The sequence below is a fragment of the Papaver somniferum genome, chromosome 11 (assembly GCF_003573695.1).
Source record: "Papaver somniferum cultivar HN1 chromosome 11, ASM357369v1, whole genome shotgun sequence".
Taxonomy (NCBI): domain Eukaryota; kingdom Viridiplantae; phylum Streptophyta; class Magnoliopsida; order Ranunculales; family Papaveraceae; genus Papaver; species Papaver somniferum.
Window position 1 is genome coordinate 27,509,418 of NC_039368.1, and position 20,425 is coordinate 27,529,842.

At 35.9% G+C, this 20,425-nt stretch overlaps 1 protein-coding gene across 3 annotated transcripts; it reads right to left on the minus strand.

The window, feature by feature from the left end:
- Nucleotides 1-1,665: 1,665 nt before the first annotated feature.
- On the minus strand, nucleotides 1,666-5,799 carry LOC113321152 (phytochromobilin:ferredoxin oxidoreductase, chloroplastic-like). 3 transcript variants are annotated; one of them, XM_026569040.1, is made up of 9 exons: nucleotides 5,742-5,794; nucleotides 5,480-5,647; nucleotides 4,068-4,187; nucleotides 3,244-3,338; nucleotides 2,879-2,972; nucleotides 2,636-2,767; nucleotides 2,317-2,421; nucleotides 2,157-2,207; nucleotides 1,666-2,066 (listed from the first exon to the last, which is right to left on the minus strand). In XM_026569040.1, the coding sequence occupies exons 2-9, from the start codon at nucleotides 5,594-5,596 to the stop codon at nucleotides 1,881-1,883; spliced, it is 900 nt and encodes a 299-aa protein (XP_026424825.1). In that variant the 5' UTR covers nucleotides 5,597-5,647; nucleotides 5,742-5,794; the 3' UTR covers nucleotides 1,666-1,880. The 3 variants fall into 3 exon arrangements, with proteins under 3 accessions (XP_026424825.1, XP_026424824.1, XP_026424826.1); XM_026569039.1 differs by having other exon boundaries at nucleotides 5,480-5,799; XM_026569041.1 differs by lacking the exon at nucleotides 5,742-5,794 and having other exon boundaries at nucleotides 5,475-5,608.
- Nucleotides 5,800-20,425: the final 14,626 nt, after the last annotated feature.

Consider the following 20,425-nt stretch of genomic DNA (forward strand, 5'->3'; position numbering starts at 1 on the left):
ATGTACTTGTTTTTCTTGAAAGTCATCATGTAAATTTTTTCCATTTGGAATGAAATACTATGGTTTGATGATAAAAAAAAAGGTGTTAATTAATCAGTGGCAGTTTCGTCATTATGAAACATATATGCCTAAGGCGGTTTTTGAATTTACTTTGTTTTATTAACTAGTCTCCAATTAGTTTTTGCATCCCGATCCGACAAACTATAAATTCTCCTTTTACACGTTTTTTTTTTCTAATTATATTTTGATTTGTAGGTTTAGTTATTTTATCGAATTAATACTTTAGTTCATGTTATAATTTGTTATTGATTTCTTTTCCAATTTTTACTTTTATATTTCAGGTGATGATAACTTAATTCGGTTTTTTTTTAAACATGTTACCCGAGTATATGAGTTACCCAAAGAGTTGTGAATTATAATTGATCGATATGCCAAGAATCTTCAGCAAAGTGATAGTGGAGCAAAATGTGAGCAGCGATTTCCGGATCAAAATTGCATTGGGAACAAATGTTCTAGTAGCTGGTTTGGATAGGTTTAGGTTGCCGAGAGTCGATAAGCCTTTGACGAATGCTTTTCACGAAAAAAGCTGTACTTTTGGTGGACACGATAACTTAGTTTGAACTTCGAAGATTGAACTCTCATACGGTTTGCATCTTCTTTTTTCTTTTTTTAAATTATATTCTAATTTTTTTTATTATTATTTTGTTCTTTTTAGTATCCAAAAGTAAAACAAGTCTCCACTTTTTCCCTTCTACCATTTTTTTTCCTTCTGTTTCTCTATGAATTTACCATTGTCTTTTGTTTTTTTAAACATATAAATATTGATTTATTTTATTTTTTGGTATAATGGTTATGCATCTGAAACGAGAGATCTTAGGAGACACGGCGGAACTACCATAATACTACTTTAGATATTTGTATACGTAAGTATGGCAGTTACTGTTAAGAGTCTTTTAGGGATCAAATATAGGATGTTGCAGGTGCAGCTTTCATTTGCATAAATGTGAAGGTTCAACAATCCAAGTGCTCACACAAGGGAAGTTGACTGCACGGAGAATATTGCCCATTCACAAAGTAAGCATGACGTTGTCCTTTGCTGTACATTTCTTGCATTTCATTGTTTAAACTCAAAGAACTCTAATATTTTATGGGTTCCCTCCATATCCGGTACTGTGAAAGGGCAAACGTTTAGTGGTCAACTCAAGCTAAAGCCACAAATTTAATCCTCTCAAAATTAACATTGATTAGCCTATTAAATCCTGTTAATTACTTTCTAGGACATAACAGATTGGTAAATTCTAAGTGCTCTGATTATTAAGTGTTTTTTTTTTTTTTTGATCAGATTATAAAGTGTTTATTGTTTGTTATTATAAGGCATTCTGGAGACTGAAGATGTCCACAGACATAATCAGAAAGCTAGACCTGACTGCAGTGGAAATCAACCTCCATAAATGAAAATGAGCACCGCCTTAATTTTCATCTTGATTCTTCCTATCCTATCACCAGGGCAACAGATCCACACTGTTGAATTTCGAAATCCAAATACTATTTCTAACTAGGGATAAAACTCAACCACTTGTGCAACCCTGTATTCTAAAAGTATGGTGATAACTTCGGTGTTCACCATATTCTTCTGTAAAAAAGAAGGTTCAGAACCATGAATATAACCTTCAGAGTGAAGCTTTATTGGTACTTCATACAACCGTGATAACATACAAGTATACAACTTGAGTAGTCTAAAGTTACAACGTATGGTTAATTTCAGAAGAAAAGCGGAGCAAAGAAATTACAAAAATTACCTTAACTAGCAAGAAGCCAATCCAAAACTTACTCTACAACTCTATAAACATAATACCTACAAAGATGAAGACAATAAACAATCACATAATATTTTCACCAATAAATTCACCTCCTGTATCCCATGGCCGAGTTTCAAAAGACTTCCCAACCATACTGCGCTTCTCACTGATTGATCCATCCTCTTGCTGATACTCAGGAAAGTATTCTGCAAATGTTTTAGCTCCTAGTGTAGTTACTCCATTAAAGAGGAAATCCCTCACGAGGTCCTACAAAATTGACCAAAGTATATGGATTAATAAACACAAGGAAAAGCTGGTAATCAGACAGAATCTCCTATTAACCAAGGAGGAGGATACCTGTGCATTACACTCCCCTATCAACCTTTTTAACAGTCGATGACCGGGATCCTGGTTTTGAGTAATTACATCAATCAAAAGAACAAAGAAACAACACATGATTCCAATGTCAGTTTTGACGAGCAAAGAGCAATTGAACCAAAGAAAGGCAAGGGGCTACCTTTTCTGCTCTCCATGTCAGATATCTATGCTGAGCCCTGAGGTTACAGATAACCCGAGAAGTATCTGTCTCCTCTTTTGCTTGGTCCATTATCTCAAGCCACGCCTGTTAGCATAGTAAATAACATATGTTTGTGTTTTTATTGAAGTCATAGCCATTTTATAATAAAAAAGAAAATTCGGTCACTAAAAAAAAATCCAACTATGAAGTTCATAGGCGACTGACAGGTTATATTATCTGATAAACGGTGTTGGTCAGGTCGTAATAGACAGTCATTCAACCAAAATCGTACAATAAAAATTACGTCAGATTTAAGTACCTTGTAATAATCCATGAATGCTGAAAATAGAAGATCGTGATTGTGTTGGCTTGAACTGAACTTAGTCCATATGACAATTGGTGAAAAGAATTTCAATGACTCACTCGTTATCTTGCCTCCCCAAGGTAAAAGCTGGAAAAACAAACATTTGAGGACCTCAAAAATGAAATAACAGAGAAGTATTACACTTCTCTGATGCTTCTATGAATCTATAAGCACGTGTTTCAAAAAAAAATCCCATACCTCAGCATATTTCAGCCCAAGAGGCATCAAACTCTTGTAGTACTTCTCCCTGTAATTCCTTTCGATGATGACATCATGCAAAGGATTAAGATCCCTAGAAATGAGAAATTAAGCATAAGCTCCAAAATGTTGTTGTAGGGAACCGGAATCATAAGATTAGCCACTCATTTAAGCAGAGAACAGTGAGACTTGCTCCACTAAAGAAAACTTGAAATCAGAAATATTACTATAAATCATACCACGGCAGAATGAAATTTATGTTGTTCTTTTTTTCTGATTAAGAAGCAATCAACAGAACACGGAAAAACAAAAAGATTGCGATAATTCGGAAACAAAATTGGGCAAAAATCTGAGAACTAACTCACAAGACAACTATATTCACACTGCCAACAGTGACACAGTTGGCACAGAAAATAGGTAGGTCAAACTCTGGTTCGGGGAAAACAGCAAAATCCATGACCTGCAGGAAACAAGGTAAATAAGAACTTGTTTGAAAAGAAGTGAGATGTATTTGATTTAACTTCTAAGCAACTGAAAAATGATTCAAATATATCCACATTTTCCCAAGATGCCTAACGGCTAAAATTAAAAGCATCTTAATATACTCTAGTACCAATAATATGGTTAACATTTGAAAGACGCGTAACAAATTCTGCAGCTGATAGTGTGGTATACACCATAAGTCAGCAACATAGCAGGAAACACAGAAAAGAGGGCTTATTACCAGTGCTTGGCCAGTTAAAAGCAAATGTGCATCTCGTAGAACCACATAGGAAGAAATTTGTTAAATCTATTCATAAGGAAGCGAACAAATAAGTGGAGGGAACATAAGCCTAGACCTCCATCTAAGAAGGAAAAAAGTTTATTTGGAAACATACAGTGTGCAGATTAGGCTATCATACAAAACTCGAGTTCACTATTTGCCTCATTTGCATCTCAATAATTGGGAAGAAAAGGGAACAAAGTGTAGAACCCTTACACCTCGTTGGTGACTAAGCGGCAGCAGTGTCATGTATGCATTGGGTATGGATGTCACAAACAGGAAGCAACATTAAGTGCAAAAGGTCAGATAATCCAAACATATCCAACAGTTGCAAAATATGAATTCCAGTTTTCCATTTTTTCTTATTTATTTATTTTTGAAGCATTTTACAAATGTTATGCAAGTAATGTGCAATCTAAAAGATACCTGCATAGAATCACTCCCATCGATAGTCAAACCACGAAGCAGTCTAATCTTGGAAGATTGAAACGATAGCATTTCAAGTTCTGTTTTCTGATCAATGGACTTCATGAGATTGAATTTTTCCTGGGAAAACATAACATGGTAAGGCTGTTATCAACAAAGAGAGAAGTACAATTCATCACAAAAACAACCAGGGATGGTTCGAAACTCACAGTATAAAGCCATTCTATATCCGGCTGACCACAAAACAAAACAAATTTAAGAAGCAACACTGCATCTAGTTCTCTCTACTACTATCAGCTATGAGGATAAAGAGTAAGATTCGTCAAAAAATATTCTCAGGCATGTTATAGCTCCACTTCCTAGATTTGTATTACAAACGCCCTATTCTCTACATTCCATCTATGTATGGTATCAATTCGTGCAGTTTACATGCAATACTATATATTTTAATGTACTTCCTCCCAACTGATTTCCCAATTCATGGGGAATATGAATGTACGATTTATACAGGTGCCAGAAGATAGGACCAGGTTAAAGCAACGAGTTTGTTTTCTAAGGTAAAAACTGGCCTAAAGTTGGATAGAAATCAGAAACGAATGTGGGATCAACAGAAATTCATCTACCAGTTTAAAGAAAGAAAATTTGCAATCTTCATTTCAATGCGGCAAGGAACAAGTACATCTAGCTAAAGGCATCATTCATAGCTAAGTTTTCCTAGAATCGAATCAAGGATGATTCTTTTAGATTCATGTAGGTGATCCCACAATTTCCTTCTGTATGTAATCCACATTCTTATGAATCCATACTGTTACTTAATTTCTGGTCTCAGTCTCTCAACTGTGTCATAGACAACTAACTTAACCAAGAGAGAACAGTTTACACCTCTGCTAGAATATGTTTACAACTTAGTTGCGCCACCGATGCCCAGATCTGGGTACTTAATAATTTTGCTAAATTTGACATACTATCCTCACATCTTAGTTAAATAGTGGTACTGCAATCTTGAAAATGACTACATGTAATAAAATACAAGTAATGAAATTAAAAAATACTCACAAGTAAAACCTACTACTGATAACTTGAGCTGAGTCAATAATAAAATACTCACAAGTAAAACCTACTACATGTAATAATCACAATGGCAACTCTGAATTAGAGTTTGGTAACTAGAAATTCATTTCCATTAGAGGCCTGTTTCCATTTCTGGTGCTCCATTGGTATATTTTTTGAATCGTTTACTCAAATTTCTAATGATTTTCTACAGAAAATTCTAAAAAAGCATTCTGAGGCTTTGCATTTGATTCATACCCAGAAACAAAGAGAATCACTTAGTGGTAGTGGCCCAAAATTAAGACATATCTCACAAAGAGTGAAACTGAGAGAGACAGAAAGGTGAAGAACACCCACCTTACCTGTAATGGCGAAGGAATTAAATGAGTATGGCGTTGGGTTTCTTCTAAAGCAAAGTTAACGAATTTCTTGTAAGAGAAACCAGAGATTATCGGCGTAGAGGAAGATGAGTTCCTCATCGTCTTCGATGAAGTAAGATGTTTTCGTTTGGGCACAGAAAACGAAAATATCTGCAATGAAAACGCCATTGTTAATGCTAAGCTTCTCAAGAATCCTCTCTTCACATTCTCACTTCTCTCAGAGACATCACACTTCTTACTGAACTTGTTGGTGCCTTGTCGGTGTCCTCTTCCCTCTAGGGCTCTCTACCCTTTTAGTTGCAGGACACGGGCACTGTAAATTATATCCGAGGAGTAGATAGGTTCGCCTTTATAATTTTCTAGATTTCCACTTTATTATTTTCTAATATAAAAGTTTTTAACTATAAGAAAACAGTAATTATAACCCCAAAGGTGTTATGTCTATCCACAAAAAACCCGTCAAAACAAAAGTAATATAAAAACCCCAAAAAAGCAAAATTTTGATGATATCTCATAGAATTTGACGAAACCAATTTTTGATTTCATCATAAAATTTGATGAAACCAATTTTGAAATTTAGGGGTTTTGTATCAAGTTTTTAAAATTTGGGGTTTTTGTATCAATTTAGTTTAGGATGGAGTTTTAATGAACTGCAACATTTGAGTGGGGTTTGTACCACAAGTTTGGTCATCTTGGGTTTTTATGACTAGTTTTGATAAGAAAAAGTTATACATTTTACAGAAAATGGGTTATTTGGCCAAAAAAAAGTACTTTTCCCGGTTGAGGTGGACGGGTAATATATTGGTTTGGGTGAAATGGACGGATGCCACGTCGTTTCAATTTAGACATTTGTACCCCCACTAGTTCTTTAAACATGGAAAACATCGACTTCCAGATTTATCTCTTTGCTAGCTTTCTCCTTCTACCACAAACAACGTTTCCTCCTCCTCCGCCTTCATCAGCAAAAAACCAACACCACCGGGATCTATATTATTTCCACCACCATTAGCATCTCATTCTCCACCATCACAAACACCAACAACAACATCATCAACACCAGCACTGTAAAAACCAACAACATATCATCTCCACCACCAGAAACAACAAACTCACCATCAAAAGACACCACCACCACCATCAACAACATCACCGTATTTATTCATTATCCCGACCACTACAAACTGCAGCAACACCATCGTCGAAAACGCCACCAATATCAAAAAAAAAAAAAAATTTGAAATACCCTAATTAAATTGAGGTTAATTTCTTAGATTGATTGAAGCTAATTAAAGAAATTGGGTTTTGTTTTCTGTCAATTTCACAAGATGAGTAAATTTCCTAAACCCAATTTTGATAAAGCCCTAAAAAAAATTGATGCGTTTGAATGAATGTTTCATATATCTTGTATTATTACTTGATGAAACTAGTTTCGTTTTGTGTTTCCACAGGATGAGCCTGGTTTCATCATCTGTTGCTACTAGTTGAGTTTGTTGTACATCTTATGTTTTACTGGATGAAACTGATTTCATCTTGAGTTTCCACCGGATGAGCCTGGTTTCATCATTTGTTGCTACTAGATGAATGTTTTGTACATCTTCTTGTTTTAGATTGGACTGAATTTAGTTCCATCCAATTTTTGTACTAGGATGAAATTGGTTTCATCCTGTTTTATATTGGGTTGAATTTGGTTTCGCCCATTTTTAACTAAGATGAAACTGGTTTCATCTTGTTTTAGATTGGGTTGAATTTGATTTCTCCCATGTTTAAAGTAGGATGAAACTAGTTTCATTCTGCCGTAATTTAAGATTTTTGTAGTGGGTTTTCTTAAAATTGCTTAAAAACAGTTTTTGTTTGCGTTCTGTGTGAGTTTCTTATGATTTTTGTAGTGAGAAGTCTTGTTTGAATTTGTCATGGATATGGTGTTTCTCATGTGGTTGCTCTTTATGTCTTACACGAAAGAACTGTACATTATGTCCACAAAAAGGTAAGAAGAGTTGTTTCTCAGGATGTTGCAAATCCTTTAGTGGATCTTGTTGTTGGCCCAGGTGCTATTGCGGTGACTGCGACAGTGGCTGCTTCAGTAAAAACTCTTGTAGCAAGTGTTGTTGTGCTCTTCCGACATGCAAATCAAGCACCAGTTGATGTTCTTGTTTCAAATGTACCTCTTGTTCTTGCTTTCAATGTCCTACCCTTAAGTCTTGTAGTTGTTTTAGGTGTAAAAAAATATGTTGTAATCCATGGGAATGCCTATGTTATTGAGACATTTCTATGTACAGATACATATACGGTTATTTTACTTAAACTAGTATATATTATTATTTGGATAACCTATTCAGGATTGTTCATGATGAAATTGGTTTCATCCTGAGAAAGCATATGTTTAGTCATATATTGTACATGAAAAGTATTTTTGTCAGTTTAGGGATATGCGAACTTGTTTAGGGATGTTTTTGTCAATTACAATTATACTTTTCTAATATTTCTGGGCAGATTACCCAAATTGGTTAATAGAAAAGTATCTTTTTAATTCTTGTCCATTTAAACAGTATCAAAATGTACACGTCTTTTTCATCCATGAATTGTTGATTTTGGTATATTTAACCAATTTTATGTACACAACAAGATGGGATCCAACGCTTTTTTGAATAGCTAAACTATTATAATAAAAGGAAATTGCCAACATGAATATTACCATCATGTCTAACTATGTAGTTCTTCAATCTATACAAAAACTCAATAGACTCAAAACCAAGTTCACCTAAATTAGCAAAAGCTATGGTACCAAAATTAAAACCACTAACGTTACAAACATCAAGGTAATTAGTTCGCTTACGCTCCACAGCCTTAGCCAAAGTAAGGCCAGGAGTAAAAACCTGCACACCATCCCCAGCAAACGGAGAACCCCAATCACATCAAAGCAAGTATCGCGGACGTCTCCCAATTATAGAATAAAATGTCCATCGTCCTAGAATCACCACCATCTTGAGAAAGGAAGCTTCAACCTTGGAATGCACATCATCTCGAAAACAAATATCCACAAACGTGTCTCTGACAAGATCATGTCGAAACTTAAGACCGATCTCACTGGCATAATGAAGAGCATGGTCACCTTATACATGCATATCTTTATTACAGCAAAAACAAAAACTATTCACAACAAACAATGGGATACCAAGTCTATAACTAAGCACTGCACAAAAACTGTCGCGGTTCAATCTTCTGTCCAAGCCCGTCAGCAGGAATAGCAAGGAAGCAATCATGTGCATGTTGACTTCTATCACATTGCCATAGAGCCAAACATCGCTTGGACATGTTATAAAAGGAGGGCATTTCCTTAGTTCTATTTTCTAATATTTTCTTTTTTTCCTTTTTTTCTCTTTCTTCTTTTACGATATTTTCTTTTGAAATCGTAAACTTTATAATGGGGATTTGATTTGATGGCTTGGAGCATGGGATTTAGGCTCCTAGCCAATTAGACCGGATCCTATGGCTCTTCCCAATTGCCTTTCCACGTCAATCTGGGAAGAGGCTAGCCCTTGTAGTTTTTTCCGGTTTCAAGAGAAAAACGTACGATGGTTGGCCGTTTTCTAATTTTTTGGGTCCGCCAATTTCCAAAACCCCACTTATTTCTCTACTGGTCTGATTAATGATTTTTCGTGGGTTGTAGTAATGAGGTTCAAACTCTCGGACTTGTGAAGGATAATTTTTTAAACTTAATAAAAAAGATAAATATATACAATAAAAATATTAACACTGGTGCGAGAAACTGGGACTAAAGATTCGGGCATTTTTTATTTTCAAGTGGTTCAGAATTTATAGCTAGGCGATTATAGTTAAAAAAAAACAAATATTAACTCTATTCTTTGCCAAAGTAGATTCTATAAAATATTACTTGTATTTTATGAGCATGGCGCATCAAGAATCCCTAAGACTAAGCATGCTCCATCAAATAAAATCATAAATAATTAATTAAAATCTTAATTCAATTAAAATTGATGCAAAAAGTAAATAAAGAATTAATTTAAATTACCACATGGATGAAACACGGCCTCCTCCGTCGTCCCAGTGCTTGGGGTTTAACTCATCATATTAATCATGTTCTCAAAATACATAATTGATGCTCAAAATTTGATTAAAAGAGTGAAAAAGTATAAAACAGTGAATCTACGACCCACAAAAGGCGTCCGGAAATCAACGATAGAAGTGTACTACTGTAAAACAACGATACTTAGCTGTTGCTGTTGACACTGTTGAGGAACGACGGTCCTAGGACGTCTGTTCTTCGTCTTCTCCTTCTTCTTCAACAGCAGCAGGAAACTTTCCTGCAGTTCTTCTCTTCGCCTCTGCAACCTCCCTGTGGTCTCCCAATCGACCCCAAACTCTCGACACCCCCTTTCCTTCGACCCTATAACTCTATATATACCCAACAGGCGCAAGAAATCTCCCTCATTCACTCCATATAATCTTCATTACTCGGGCAGTAAATGAAAATATTTTGGGAATATTTTCTTTCCTTTCTCGTCTCCTGCACGCGTATTAAAGCTGCAGAACTCTCCTCATTTAGCTCTGTCACGCCTCTGCCTATTGATAGAGTCATAACACATGTTCTGAACACGCTCAAATTCCACAAAACTCAAGAAATCCCGTGAATAGCTTCCTCCCGTACGGGTCTGCTCTGATTTCATCTGTTGAATTTTCTAGCCAAATTTGATCGCAACAAACACCCGTACCAGCTCTGTTATGATATACCACATCTTTCAACAAAGTTTCAACGATTGAATCTCACTAAAACACGTCAAAAAATTCTTCCCAAAGTTCTGCCAGTTGCATGCGTCATTTTTCCCGCCTTTTTCTGATTTCAAATTTTGGAAGAAATGGACCTCCCCTTTATCCATTCCTGGGGTCCCTTTAGTAATTGGGGCGGAAATAGTAATTTTGGGAGTAATTTTTCTGGTGTTTTTAACAACTCCTCCGGGTACTTTTAGCGCATTTCTGGGGTGCCTTTAACACTTTATCCTGGGGTGTAAAACACCACTTTTTGAGCCCATTTCGCCGCAAGGGCTTATTTCTCTAAAATTTCCTACAAAGACATAAAATAACACAATAAATATAAAATCGAGCACTAACAATACATACAATTGAGACATATTAGACACATAAATGTGTCTATCAACACCCCCAAACTTATTATTTGCTAGTCCTCGAGCAAAACTAATATGGAAAATAAAATCCTAACTCACTAGGTGTCCCTAGTGACCGAGTTAATCTCGGGAGGGTTTACCAGAGGTGTACCCACAAAACCAATACTCCAGACCCTAGCTATCTACGCAGAACCTTGGAAGGCACTAAAGAATCTCCTTGGTTGGCATACTTATTGACTAAAAGAGGAAGTACCCTGATGCGAAATTCCAATTGTTGTACACGAGTTTGCACTCAAGCATACTAAAATTCATATATAAGTGACAGAGCTCTACTCAGATAGTCGCACTATGGACATCAATATCCAGAGTCAAAACTAATCACATGGATAGATCAAGAAGATGGATATAAAAAAACATAGATGGTTTTGATGTTTACTAAGTGAACGGCGTTTCCCATATCTGTCTGAAGGACTCCGCCAAAATGAACCTATCCTAATGGATTGAGATACTAGTCTGACTAATATCAACACACTGGCATATACAAGGGTACCAGTGGTCGATAACCTAACTCTAGGTCAACACAACTGGCATATACAAGGGTACCAGTGGTCGACTTTATTGAATTTATTCCTTTTGGTCAAATGGTCTGGTCTCAAATTTTTTTATTTTTTTTTCAACTTTTTTTTTTCATGGTATCTAAATCACTCTAATTCACCCTAGCATTGGTAACAACTTGAATCGTGAGCCCCACCAAATCACTTAGAAACATATTTAAAAAGAAAACAACATCAAAAATAAAAAGAAGTGAAAAGGACTCAACGAGATATGGTGAAACTATCATGTTATTCCTAACAACTGAGCTCTGTTCTTTTATGAATAGACTCTTTAGATGTTTCCATCTAGTCAGATTGGTCCCTCAACTCCTAAAACCAAAATGCTTCCATCCACTTAGATTGGTTAGTGCCATCCTAAATAAGCATAAATTTTTAGGCTCTGGAGTTTATTTATTATGCAACTAAAAAGTTTCTCCCAATACCCCCAAACTTAAATCTAACATTGTCCTCAATGTTCTAAAGATAAAATTAAAAACATGAACAAGGAGAAACTGTTACCATTTGAAGTAAAAGAGTTAAGGAAGGATATTACCGGGTTGCATGAGATTGGGTTACCTCCCAAGAAGTGCTAAGTTTAAAGTCTTCAGCCAGACTTAGGAAAGGTTTAGTCAACTCGAACCGTATAACAGTAATCGGAATAACTGTGGGTCTTCAAAACCAAAAAGAGCTGACAAAAGGAGACTGCCACAAGCCAGAGAGTGATAGTTTTCCTTAAACAGATGTGTCGACCCTAATCTCCTAAAATAATTAGGTTTAGTCTCAAAACTTAAAAATTGACACACTTTAAACTCATATGTTCCCACAATTGGTAGAAAAGTTTTTGGTGGGAAAAAAAAAATCGATCTTTGAATCATAGCCTGGGTAAACCACATCAACCAGAGGATGGGTTTCTAACAACTGAATTTCCTTATGGACACTATTAGATTTAGGAAAACGTGTATGAAGATAATCTTTTAGAATGGTCGAGGCATTGATGTCAAGTCCCAAGTGAGGGACCTTTTTAAGAGTTAAAGCACACGGAGAACGATAATCACCCACAAACTTAGAGTTTTCGGCGTCTCTAGATAGACTGGTCACAATCTCCCTAATTTCTAGGTCATCAGATTCCTGAAAATGAGCAATTGATTCTTCTAAGTCAGGTTCATCCTCACTAATCTCTACGAGTTCATCTAAGACTACTGTTTCCAAATCGTTCGACTCGAAAACAGAATTCTCAAGATAAACCGGTTCCTCTAAACCATTATCATATAAAGGATTATAAGAGAAAGTTTCTAATAAAAGCTCATTAACTAAGGTGTTAATCAAAGTTACTTCCTCCGATCCATTAATAAGTTCATCAAATAATGGATTGTCCAATACTATGTAGGCTAAAGGATCATGAACTACATCGTCTAAAACGGTGGTATCTCTAGTCAGATCCACATCCTTTTGAATAGGTGAATAATCATTAAAATTATTGGGATCTGAACCAGAAATAATATTATCATTATGAAGCTCAAATGGAGTAACTAGTTCCGGATCACTATGCCTACAAATGTATGATTCTTCATCAACATTATCTTCATCATAATCATCATGAACCTCATCTAAAGTAGTGTCTTTTATTCTAACCTCGTCCTCTAGATTGGGCAAATATTCACTATTGATATCAAGGGTAGAATTGGAAACACTATTTTGGAAATTTAGATTATTTCGAGCAGCATTAGCTAACTATTCATTTTCTGCCTCTAAACATGCTTGAATTTCACTGAGCGTAACACTATACGTTCACAAGTCTCATTGAATATCTTAGACCGTTGTGTACTCTCTTCTCTTGAACTAACTGCACGTTCATACTCCCTTCGAACTTGTTGGTAGGTTTCTTCTAGAGATTGAACAGGTTTAGAAATGTCATAATCAGGACTAGTTTTTAAGTAATTTTCCAAAAACGCATGACTAATACTATAATATTCCTGATTTTCTTGCTCGTAAGACCAATTCGTGTGTGGATAGTAATTGGGTTCACTATGGTATGAACCATAACCTTGAAAAGGTTGGCGTTCCCAACTACTATTCCCACCATGGTCATAAAACTGATGATGTCCATATTCAAATTTAGGTTGATACTCATTGTATTGGCTTCTATCATACCAGTTCGACATTCTTAATTGCAAGGGAATTCTACACAACCACAAACAAGGCCGACTCAACTCCACCAAAACAAACCTAAAGATTTCTAGCAAAAAAAAAAGCATGATGGCTCCACTTAGATTGTTTCTAGACCAGCTTCTATCTTTCGAAAGGGAATTCGTTGCAATTTGAGCAAACCCCTCTGGAATCAATCCGAGTCAAAGTAAGTTGAATAGAGGCGAGTGAAGCTTAGTAGAGCTTTGATACCCAAGGTCTCACTGCATTAGAAGGCGGCGCAGTCACGCATTCAACTCACAGAAACCATCATGAACTTTGAAGTGTGCTTAAAGAGCAACCAATATTTTTCGAACGAGTTTCCTATTAAGCTCGTTACCCTATCGGTCTCTTTCTAGTCAAAATTTTAGGCTTAGGTTCGCGTTTGGTTTTGTTTTCCTAAGGCGGGCAAGAAGGGAACGGTGATGAAATCCAAACCCTTATTTTGTATTGGTCAGGCCTTGCCCTTTACTAGGAATTTAAAAACAGTCCAAATTCGTCCTCAATCAATGAATCACCTTAAGGAATACAATAACTCGCTTACAGGAGATTCGCGAGTGTTTCGATGGACTTACCTCCCGTACCAGACGGGGGATGAATTGTTGAAGTCGACTCGGGCCACGACTCCTATGTCATGTACGAACCCGAGGGGGCGAGACGATATTGTAATCGTTGTCCTTCCCTGCAAACAGTTTATATTTATTTTTTATTTTTATTTTTTTTATATAACCCTTCCGTAGGGTTTAAAATTAAAATAAATTGTCCAAAGTCCAGTCCAATGAAAAGAAATACAAATAATAATAATAATAATTACAAAAAAAAATAAAATGGAAAGTCTCTTAAAAAAAATTAAAAAAAAAATCTCTCTATCTCTTTTTTTTCTCTCTTTTTTTTTCTTTTTGCTTTGTATTTTTTCCTTCTCTTTTAGCTTTAAGCTTTGATTCCAAGGTATTTAGTATCCAACTTCAAACCTGTAATACAAAGACACAACCAAAGAGACGTAAAAAGAACAAATGGAATAATAAAAAAATAATAAAAACCTAAAAAATTCTACCTAAGCACAAATCCGCGTCGGCGACGCCAAAATGATTAATGATTTTTCGTGGGTTGTAGTAATGAGGTTCAAACTCTCGGACTTGTGAAGGATAATTTTTTAAACTTAATAAAAAAGATAAATATATACAATAAAAATATTAACACTGGTGCGAGAAACTGGGACTAAAGATTCGGGCATTTTTTATTTTCAAGTGGTTCAGAATTTATAGCTAGGCGATTATAGTTAAAAAAAAACAAATATTAACTCTATTCTTTGCCAAAGTAGATTCTATAAAATATTACTTGTATTTTATGAGCATGGCGCATCAAGAATCCCTAAGACTAAGCATGCTCCATCAAATAAAATCATAAATAATTAATTAAAATCTTAATTCAATTAAAATTGATGCAAAAAGTAAATAAAGAATTAATTTAAATTACCACATGGATGAAACACGGCCTCCTCCGTCGTCCCAGTGCTTGGGGTTTAACTCATCATATTAATCATGTTCTCAAAATACATAATTGATGCTCAAAATTTGATTAAAAGAGTGAAAAAGTATAAAACAGTGAATCTACGACCCACAAAAGGCGTCCGGAAATCAACGATAGAAGTGTACTACTGTAAAACAACGATACTTAGCTGTTGCTGTTGACACTGTTGAGGAACGACGGTCCTAGGACGTCTGTTCTTCGTCTTCTCCTTCTTCTTCAACAGCAGCAGGAAACTTTCCTGCAGTTCTTCTCTTCGCCTCTGCAACCTCCCTATGGTCTCCCAATCGACCCCAAACTCTCGACACCCCCTTTCCTTCGACCCTATAACTCTATATATACCCAACAGGCGCAAGAAATCTCCCTCATTCACTCCATATAATCTTCATTACTCGGGCAGTAAATGAAAATATTTTGGGAATATTTTCTTTCCTTTCTCGTCTCCTGCACGCGTATTAAAGCTGCAGAACTCTCCTCATTTAGCTCTGTCACGCCTCTGCCTATTGATAGAGTCATAACACATGTTCTGAACACGCTCAAATTCCACAAAACTCAAGAAATCCCGTGAATAGCTTCCTCCCGTACGGGTCTGCTCTGATTTCATCTATTGAATTTTCTAGCCAAATTTGATCGCAACAAACACCCATACCAGCTCTGTTATGATATACCACATCTTTCAACAAAGTTTCAGCGATTGAATCTCACTAAAACACGTCAAAAAATTCTTCCCAAAGTTCTGCCAGTTGCATGCGTCATTTTTTCCGCCTTTTTCTGATTTCAAATTTTGGAAGAAATGGACCTCCCCTTTATCCATTCCTGGGGTCCCTTTAGCAATTGGGGCGGAAATAGTAATTTTAAGGCTGAAACAGTAATTTTTCTGGTGTTTTTAACAACTCCTCCGGGTACTTTTAGCGCATTTCTGGGGTGCCTTTAACACTTTATCCTGGGGTGTAAAACACCACTTTTTGAGCACATTTCGCCGCAAGGGCTTATTTCTCTAAAATTTCCTACAAAGACATAAAATAACACAATAAATACAAAATCGAGCACTAAAAATACATACAATTGAGACATATTAGACACATAAATGTGTCTATCATGGTCCCACTAAGTTTCCCCCAAAACGAATGATGATTGGCCGGTTTATATAATTTAATCGATTTTTATGGTAAAATCTCCCTTGGCACCATTAAGTTGTAAGAATGAAACAGACAGTCATTATCCGTTTTTTACTTTCCAAAACGGAAAACCATTGTCCGTTCATGATCTCTTCCCTTAGGGATTTCCACTCAATAGCGAGCGTAAATGGGAATCAAGGCTTTGGGCAACGGTTTTTTAGATCTGTGAAGAGGTTGGGAACCTCCATAAGACTCAGTCTTAGGTTAGCCATGTTGGTTAATTTCACGACTTAAAATTGCCTGTACGAATTTCTTAAGGCATTGACTGGCGATAGTGGTATAATTCTCAATAAATAACTTCATTACTCATCCTTACACACTTTGGAGATAAATGCAACGCAAACTCTTCTTGGTAATTGGCAGCGAAAGACTTCTTTCACTTGATTTCTCTTTAACTCTTCACGCCCCCATAAGCATAATAGATTATTCCATGCTAACACTTTAAAAATCAATAAACATAATAACAAAAGATACGAGGAAACAATTCCTTTATTGCTTCAAGGGAAGATAACCAAAAGCATGTTCATTATGTACTTAAAAAAGCAAACTACAATTCATTGTATTCATTTTGTTTTTCTGCCTAACTCTGTATTTATTCCCTCATACTACTTTACACTATTTATATAGGAAGAAACAATGGCCAGAACCCGTGAATAGCTGATGCACAAACCTTGGACAGACATCTATCTAAGAAACAGTTCCCATAACCGTCTAAAACCGATGTGTGACTGACGATCTCCCCTTTCTTTATCTTGACCGAGCCACATATGTCCTTAGGTAGTTATAAAGCTTTGATAAGGTTATAAATGACTTTCTAACCATTTCCAAATTGTTCCCTTACCATGGCCTTCTTGTAGAACTAGTAACCAACTAATAAATGTCAATTCTGCCAATGCAGCACCATCATTGTGCATCACTGCATTATGGACTTGAGATATGTTTGCTTGGATGTTTAAGTTACAATAACTCATGCCAAAATGCTTTCCAACTGATGGCGGTGACGCGACATGCATCATATGCTCTACGTGTCATTTTGTTCACTTGTCCGAGTAATGGGGTTGAGACTTGAACTAATGCATAGGCAAAATATTGGCTAATCTCATGTTCTTGCATCATCCTTGATATGTGCCAACTTAATTTATCGAACACGCATCAATGAAATTATGGGAGCCTTCGAAAGATATGATGATGACTAGGTGTCTGTGTTGATCGAATAAGAGGTATCCATTCTGGTTTCTCAAGAAGATATAGCGAACGTAAACAGATTGTGTGAAGCACACTTATGAGACAATTATGGGGGCCTTGGAAGGAAATAATATAATCTTCTATATAGATGGTCCAGTAGGCACCATAAAGATACTTTTCTATCATGTTATTTTGCCGATCGTTAGAAGAGATTATGCCATTTCCATAGCAACAAATACATGTGGGATCGCAATAAATATACTACACGGTGAAATACATGCACACTCAAGATTCAAGCTTCCATTTATATACTGAGAGCAACATCAGCATGTAAATCAGTAATAACGACAAGTTGACTAACCTTTTCCTCCAAGCTATTATTATGTAAGATGAAGCTACCATGAAAGAAACGTTTTCGTTCGAGAATTCGATAGGGATACAAAAGATATAACTCATATCAATATGTCATTAATGGTAAGATTCTTATTATGGAAGGTGATTGTCGTCAGGTTATGTCAGTTGTTCCAAAAGCTACATGGAAAGTAATCGATATGTGTCTAATCAGGTCACGTTTGTGGAGAAAGGTAGAGGTTCTTCGTCCATAAAATAATATGTGAGCAATGGATGACATGTCTTATATTCTGATTTTTTTTATTCGAGATGATGTGAGAATGAACCATTTTTTCCAAATTACATCATAATATTCTAGATGATATGGTCATACTTTAGGTTGATGAAGATTCGATGTCTTAATTGATAGATGCTACCCTTTCCAACTTCGTAGATTATTATAAAGATGAAGATTACTTAGTTAATGAGGCAGTGATTACACCATTAAAAGAGCATGTTGAGAAATTAATGATGGAATGGTTAGTATATTTCTTGGAGAAGAGCATACATGCATATTATTCTCTGTCAGCATGAATACTTGAATGGAATAACCCCAGGTGTTTTACCTCCGCAAATGTAGAAATTGAAGCTAAGAGCATCATACTGAGGAATATTGATACTAATGCAACGCGGTGTTCAAGTTGTATTGGTTCTCAGGGGTTTGCTGCACGTTGTAATTTTCCTCATTAATAAAATATTTATGTGTTTGCTTTACTTTTATATTCGGATTGTAAATTCTTTTATAATTAAAGTGAAAGCAAATAAGTACCTTAATCAACCCTGTAGAATTCAGTTCTTGAATATACAACCAATAAGACTTGCTCTTGTGGGAATTCGAATCTTGAAAGAGATCATACTAGGATGTCCTTGATCCTCCAAGAAATAAGTCTTATAGGATCAAGAAATAAAGTTGGTGGCGTACTTAACACTCTCACATTTTCAACATACTCAGAGCGCAACAAAGGGAAATGTTGATGTACCAATGACGAGATCCTATAACATGCCATGATTTTATAGATTGTTCTTCCCTCCACAATATTCATATTGTAACACCATGTCCTCAGGCCAACTACATGTGTATATCGCAAAAAAAAAAATGAAATTATTGTATGACTTTAGCCTTTTAATAAAGAAAAAAAACACAAACAAACAAATGCCTAAAATAAAAATTAAATTACAACTAAACTTTTAGTTAACATTAATGATGGAAAACATGTTTTTTTATAACATATAATCAGAATTATGTCTGATGTGGACACCTCACAGAGAGGTTTAAATTTTAATGCATTCTCAAAATTACATAAGTATCCATCTACAAGCCTGTACACAATGAAGCATGGGGACCTTTGAGACAGTTTCTAACACTGTTTCCTCCAACCCAATTCTAATGGTTAGTTTTGGGAAATCATTAACTAATTCGAGAAAAAAATAGGCAGATTGGTAACCTCCGCTCAAACCAATTATTTCTCAATATGATGGATTATGTAGGGTTGCTATATATGGGTTTTCAGTGCCATCTAATTATGTAGAAAAAATCCAAAAGGGACAAAACTTCATCATGGAAGCACTTGATCGAGCCATTCCAAATCAAAGGTGGATAATTGCAAATCCACTTGCAGCGGTTACATACTTTCCCCATATTGCTTTAGAACATGCACACTGCTTCCTCAACTTAGGTAATCAAATGGTTGGGAACCAAAAACTCCAAACTGAGAAACCTGTAGCTAATACTCCCGCATACTGATCAAGTGGTTGAGGCTCGGCTTGGGATCAATAGGAAGACTTGGACCCAACTATTGACTTAGAAATCAAACTTGATACAACAAACAGATTACTCATTTTAGTAGTATCGAACAACTTTTGACCGTCTATCTACAATAATAAAAACATCAACGACCAATATCAAGCATGCATAACATACTAATATCCTCACCAATATGGAAATTCTTTTCTTTTTAATCAACAGGAAAAAGACCCGAGACTCAGCCACCTAGTGTTACTCCATAACCATGCAACATACTAAAAACAAAGAGTTGGATCACAACGGTTGAAGTCAAGAGATAACAATACAACTTGATTTCGCACCACTACGAATGTTCACAAAAGCTTCAAAAACATATTACAACAAACAAAAGATCGCAAAGATAATTGGGTTCTTGACCAAAACCATATATATCAGTTCCTCATTGATCATTTTTCGACCCAATATATTGCACCCAATAAAACGATCGACGAAGCATGTGGTCTCCATATTGTTAATGATACAACAATGGTCGAGGCTCACTAAGGAAGTTATTATCGCGGTCAAATTAGATCGTGCTCCAGGACTTGACGGGGATATGCGTAAGTTTCTCAAATTTTTTGAAAATACTACCCAATTACAATTAAATGCTTGCACAACTTCTTTGGGAATTTCAATATTCATCCACTCATGAGATGTACCAACATCATCCCGATACCTAGAGTCAAACACCCAGCAACACCATCTCGGTTCAGATCCATCGACCTTCGTAAAGCGACATATAAAGTCATTCCCAAAATCTTGGTTAACCAATTGATACTACTACCACCTTTTTCATCAGCCTTTCTGAAAAGGCGAGGGTACCCAAATATACTACAAGTTAAAACTTTTCCTACCTATAAGTCCTTTCTCCGAAAGTGATTGTCTATGGACTGAGTCGAGACAATACAACTAATCGGTTCACACTTTGTGTGATCGTCTATGGATAC

Bases quoted from the DNA above. Each gene is read 5' to 3' on its own strand.
- LOC113321152 (XM_026569039.1), bottom strand. From the start codon at position 5,665: ATGGCGTTTTCATTGCAGATATTTTCGTTTTCTGTGCCCAAACGAAAA. The intron at 2,973-3,243 runs GTGAGTTAGTTC...TCTCATTTCTAG, and splicing joins AGTGTGAATATAGTTGTCTT to GGATCTTAATCCTTTGCATG. The intron at 2,067-2,156 runs GTATCCTCCTCC...TCAATTTTGTAG, and splicing joins TAGGGGAGTGTAATGCACAG to GACCTCGTGAGGGATTTCCT.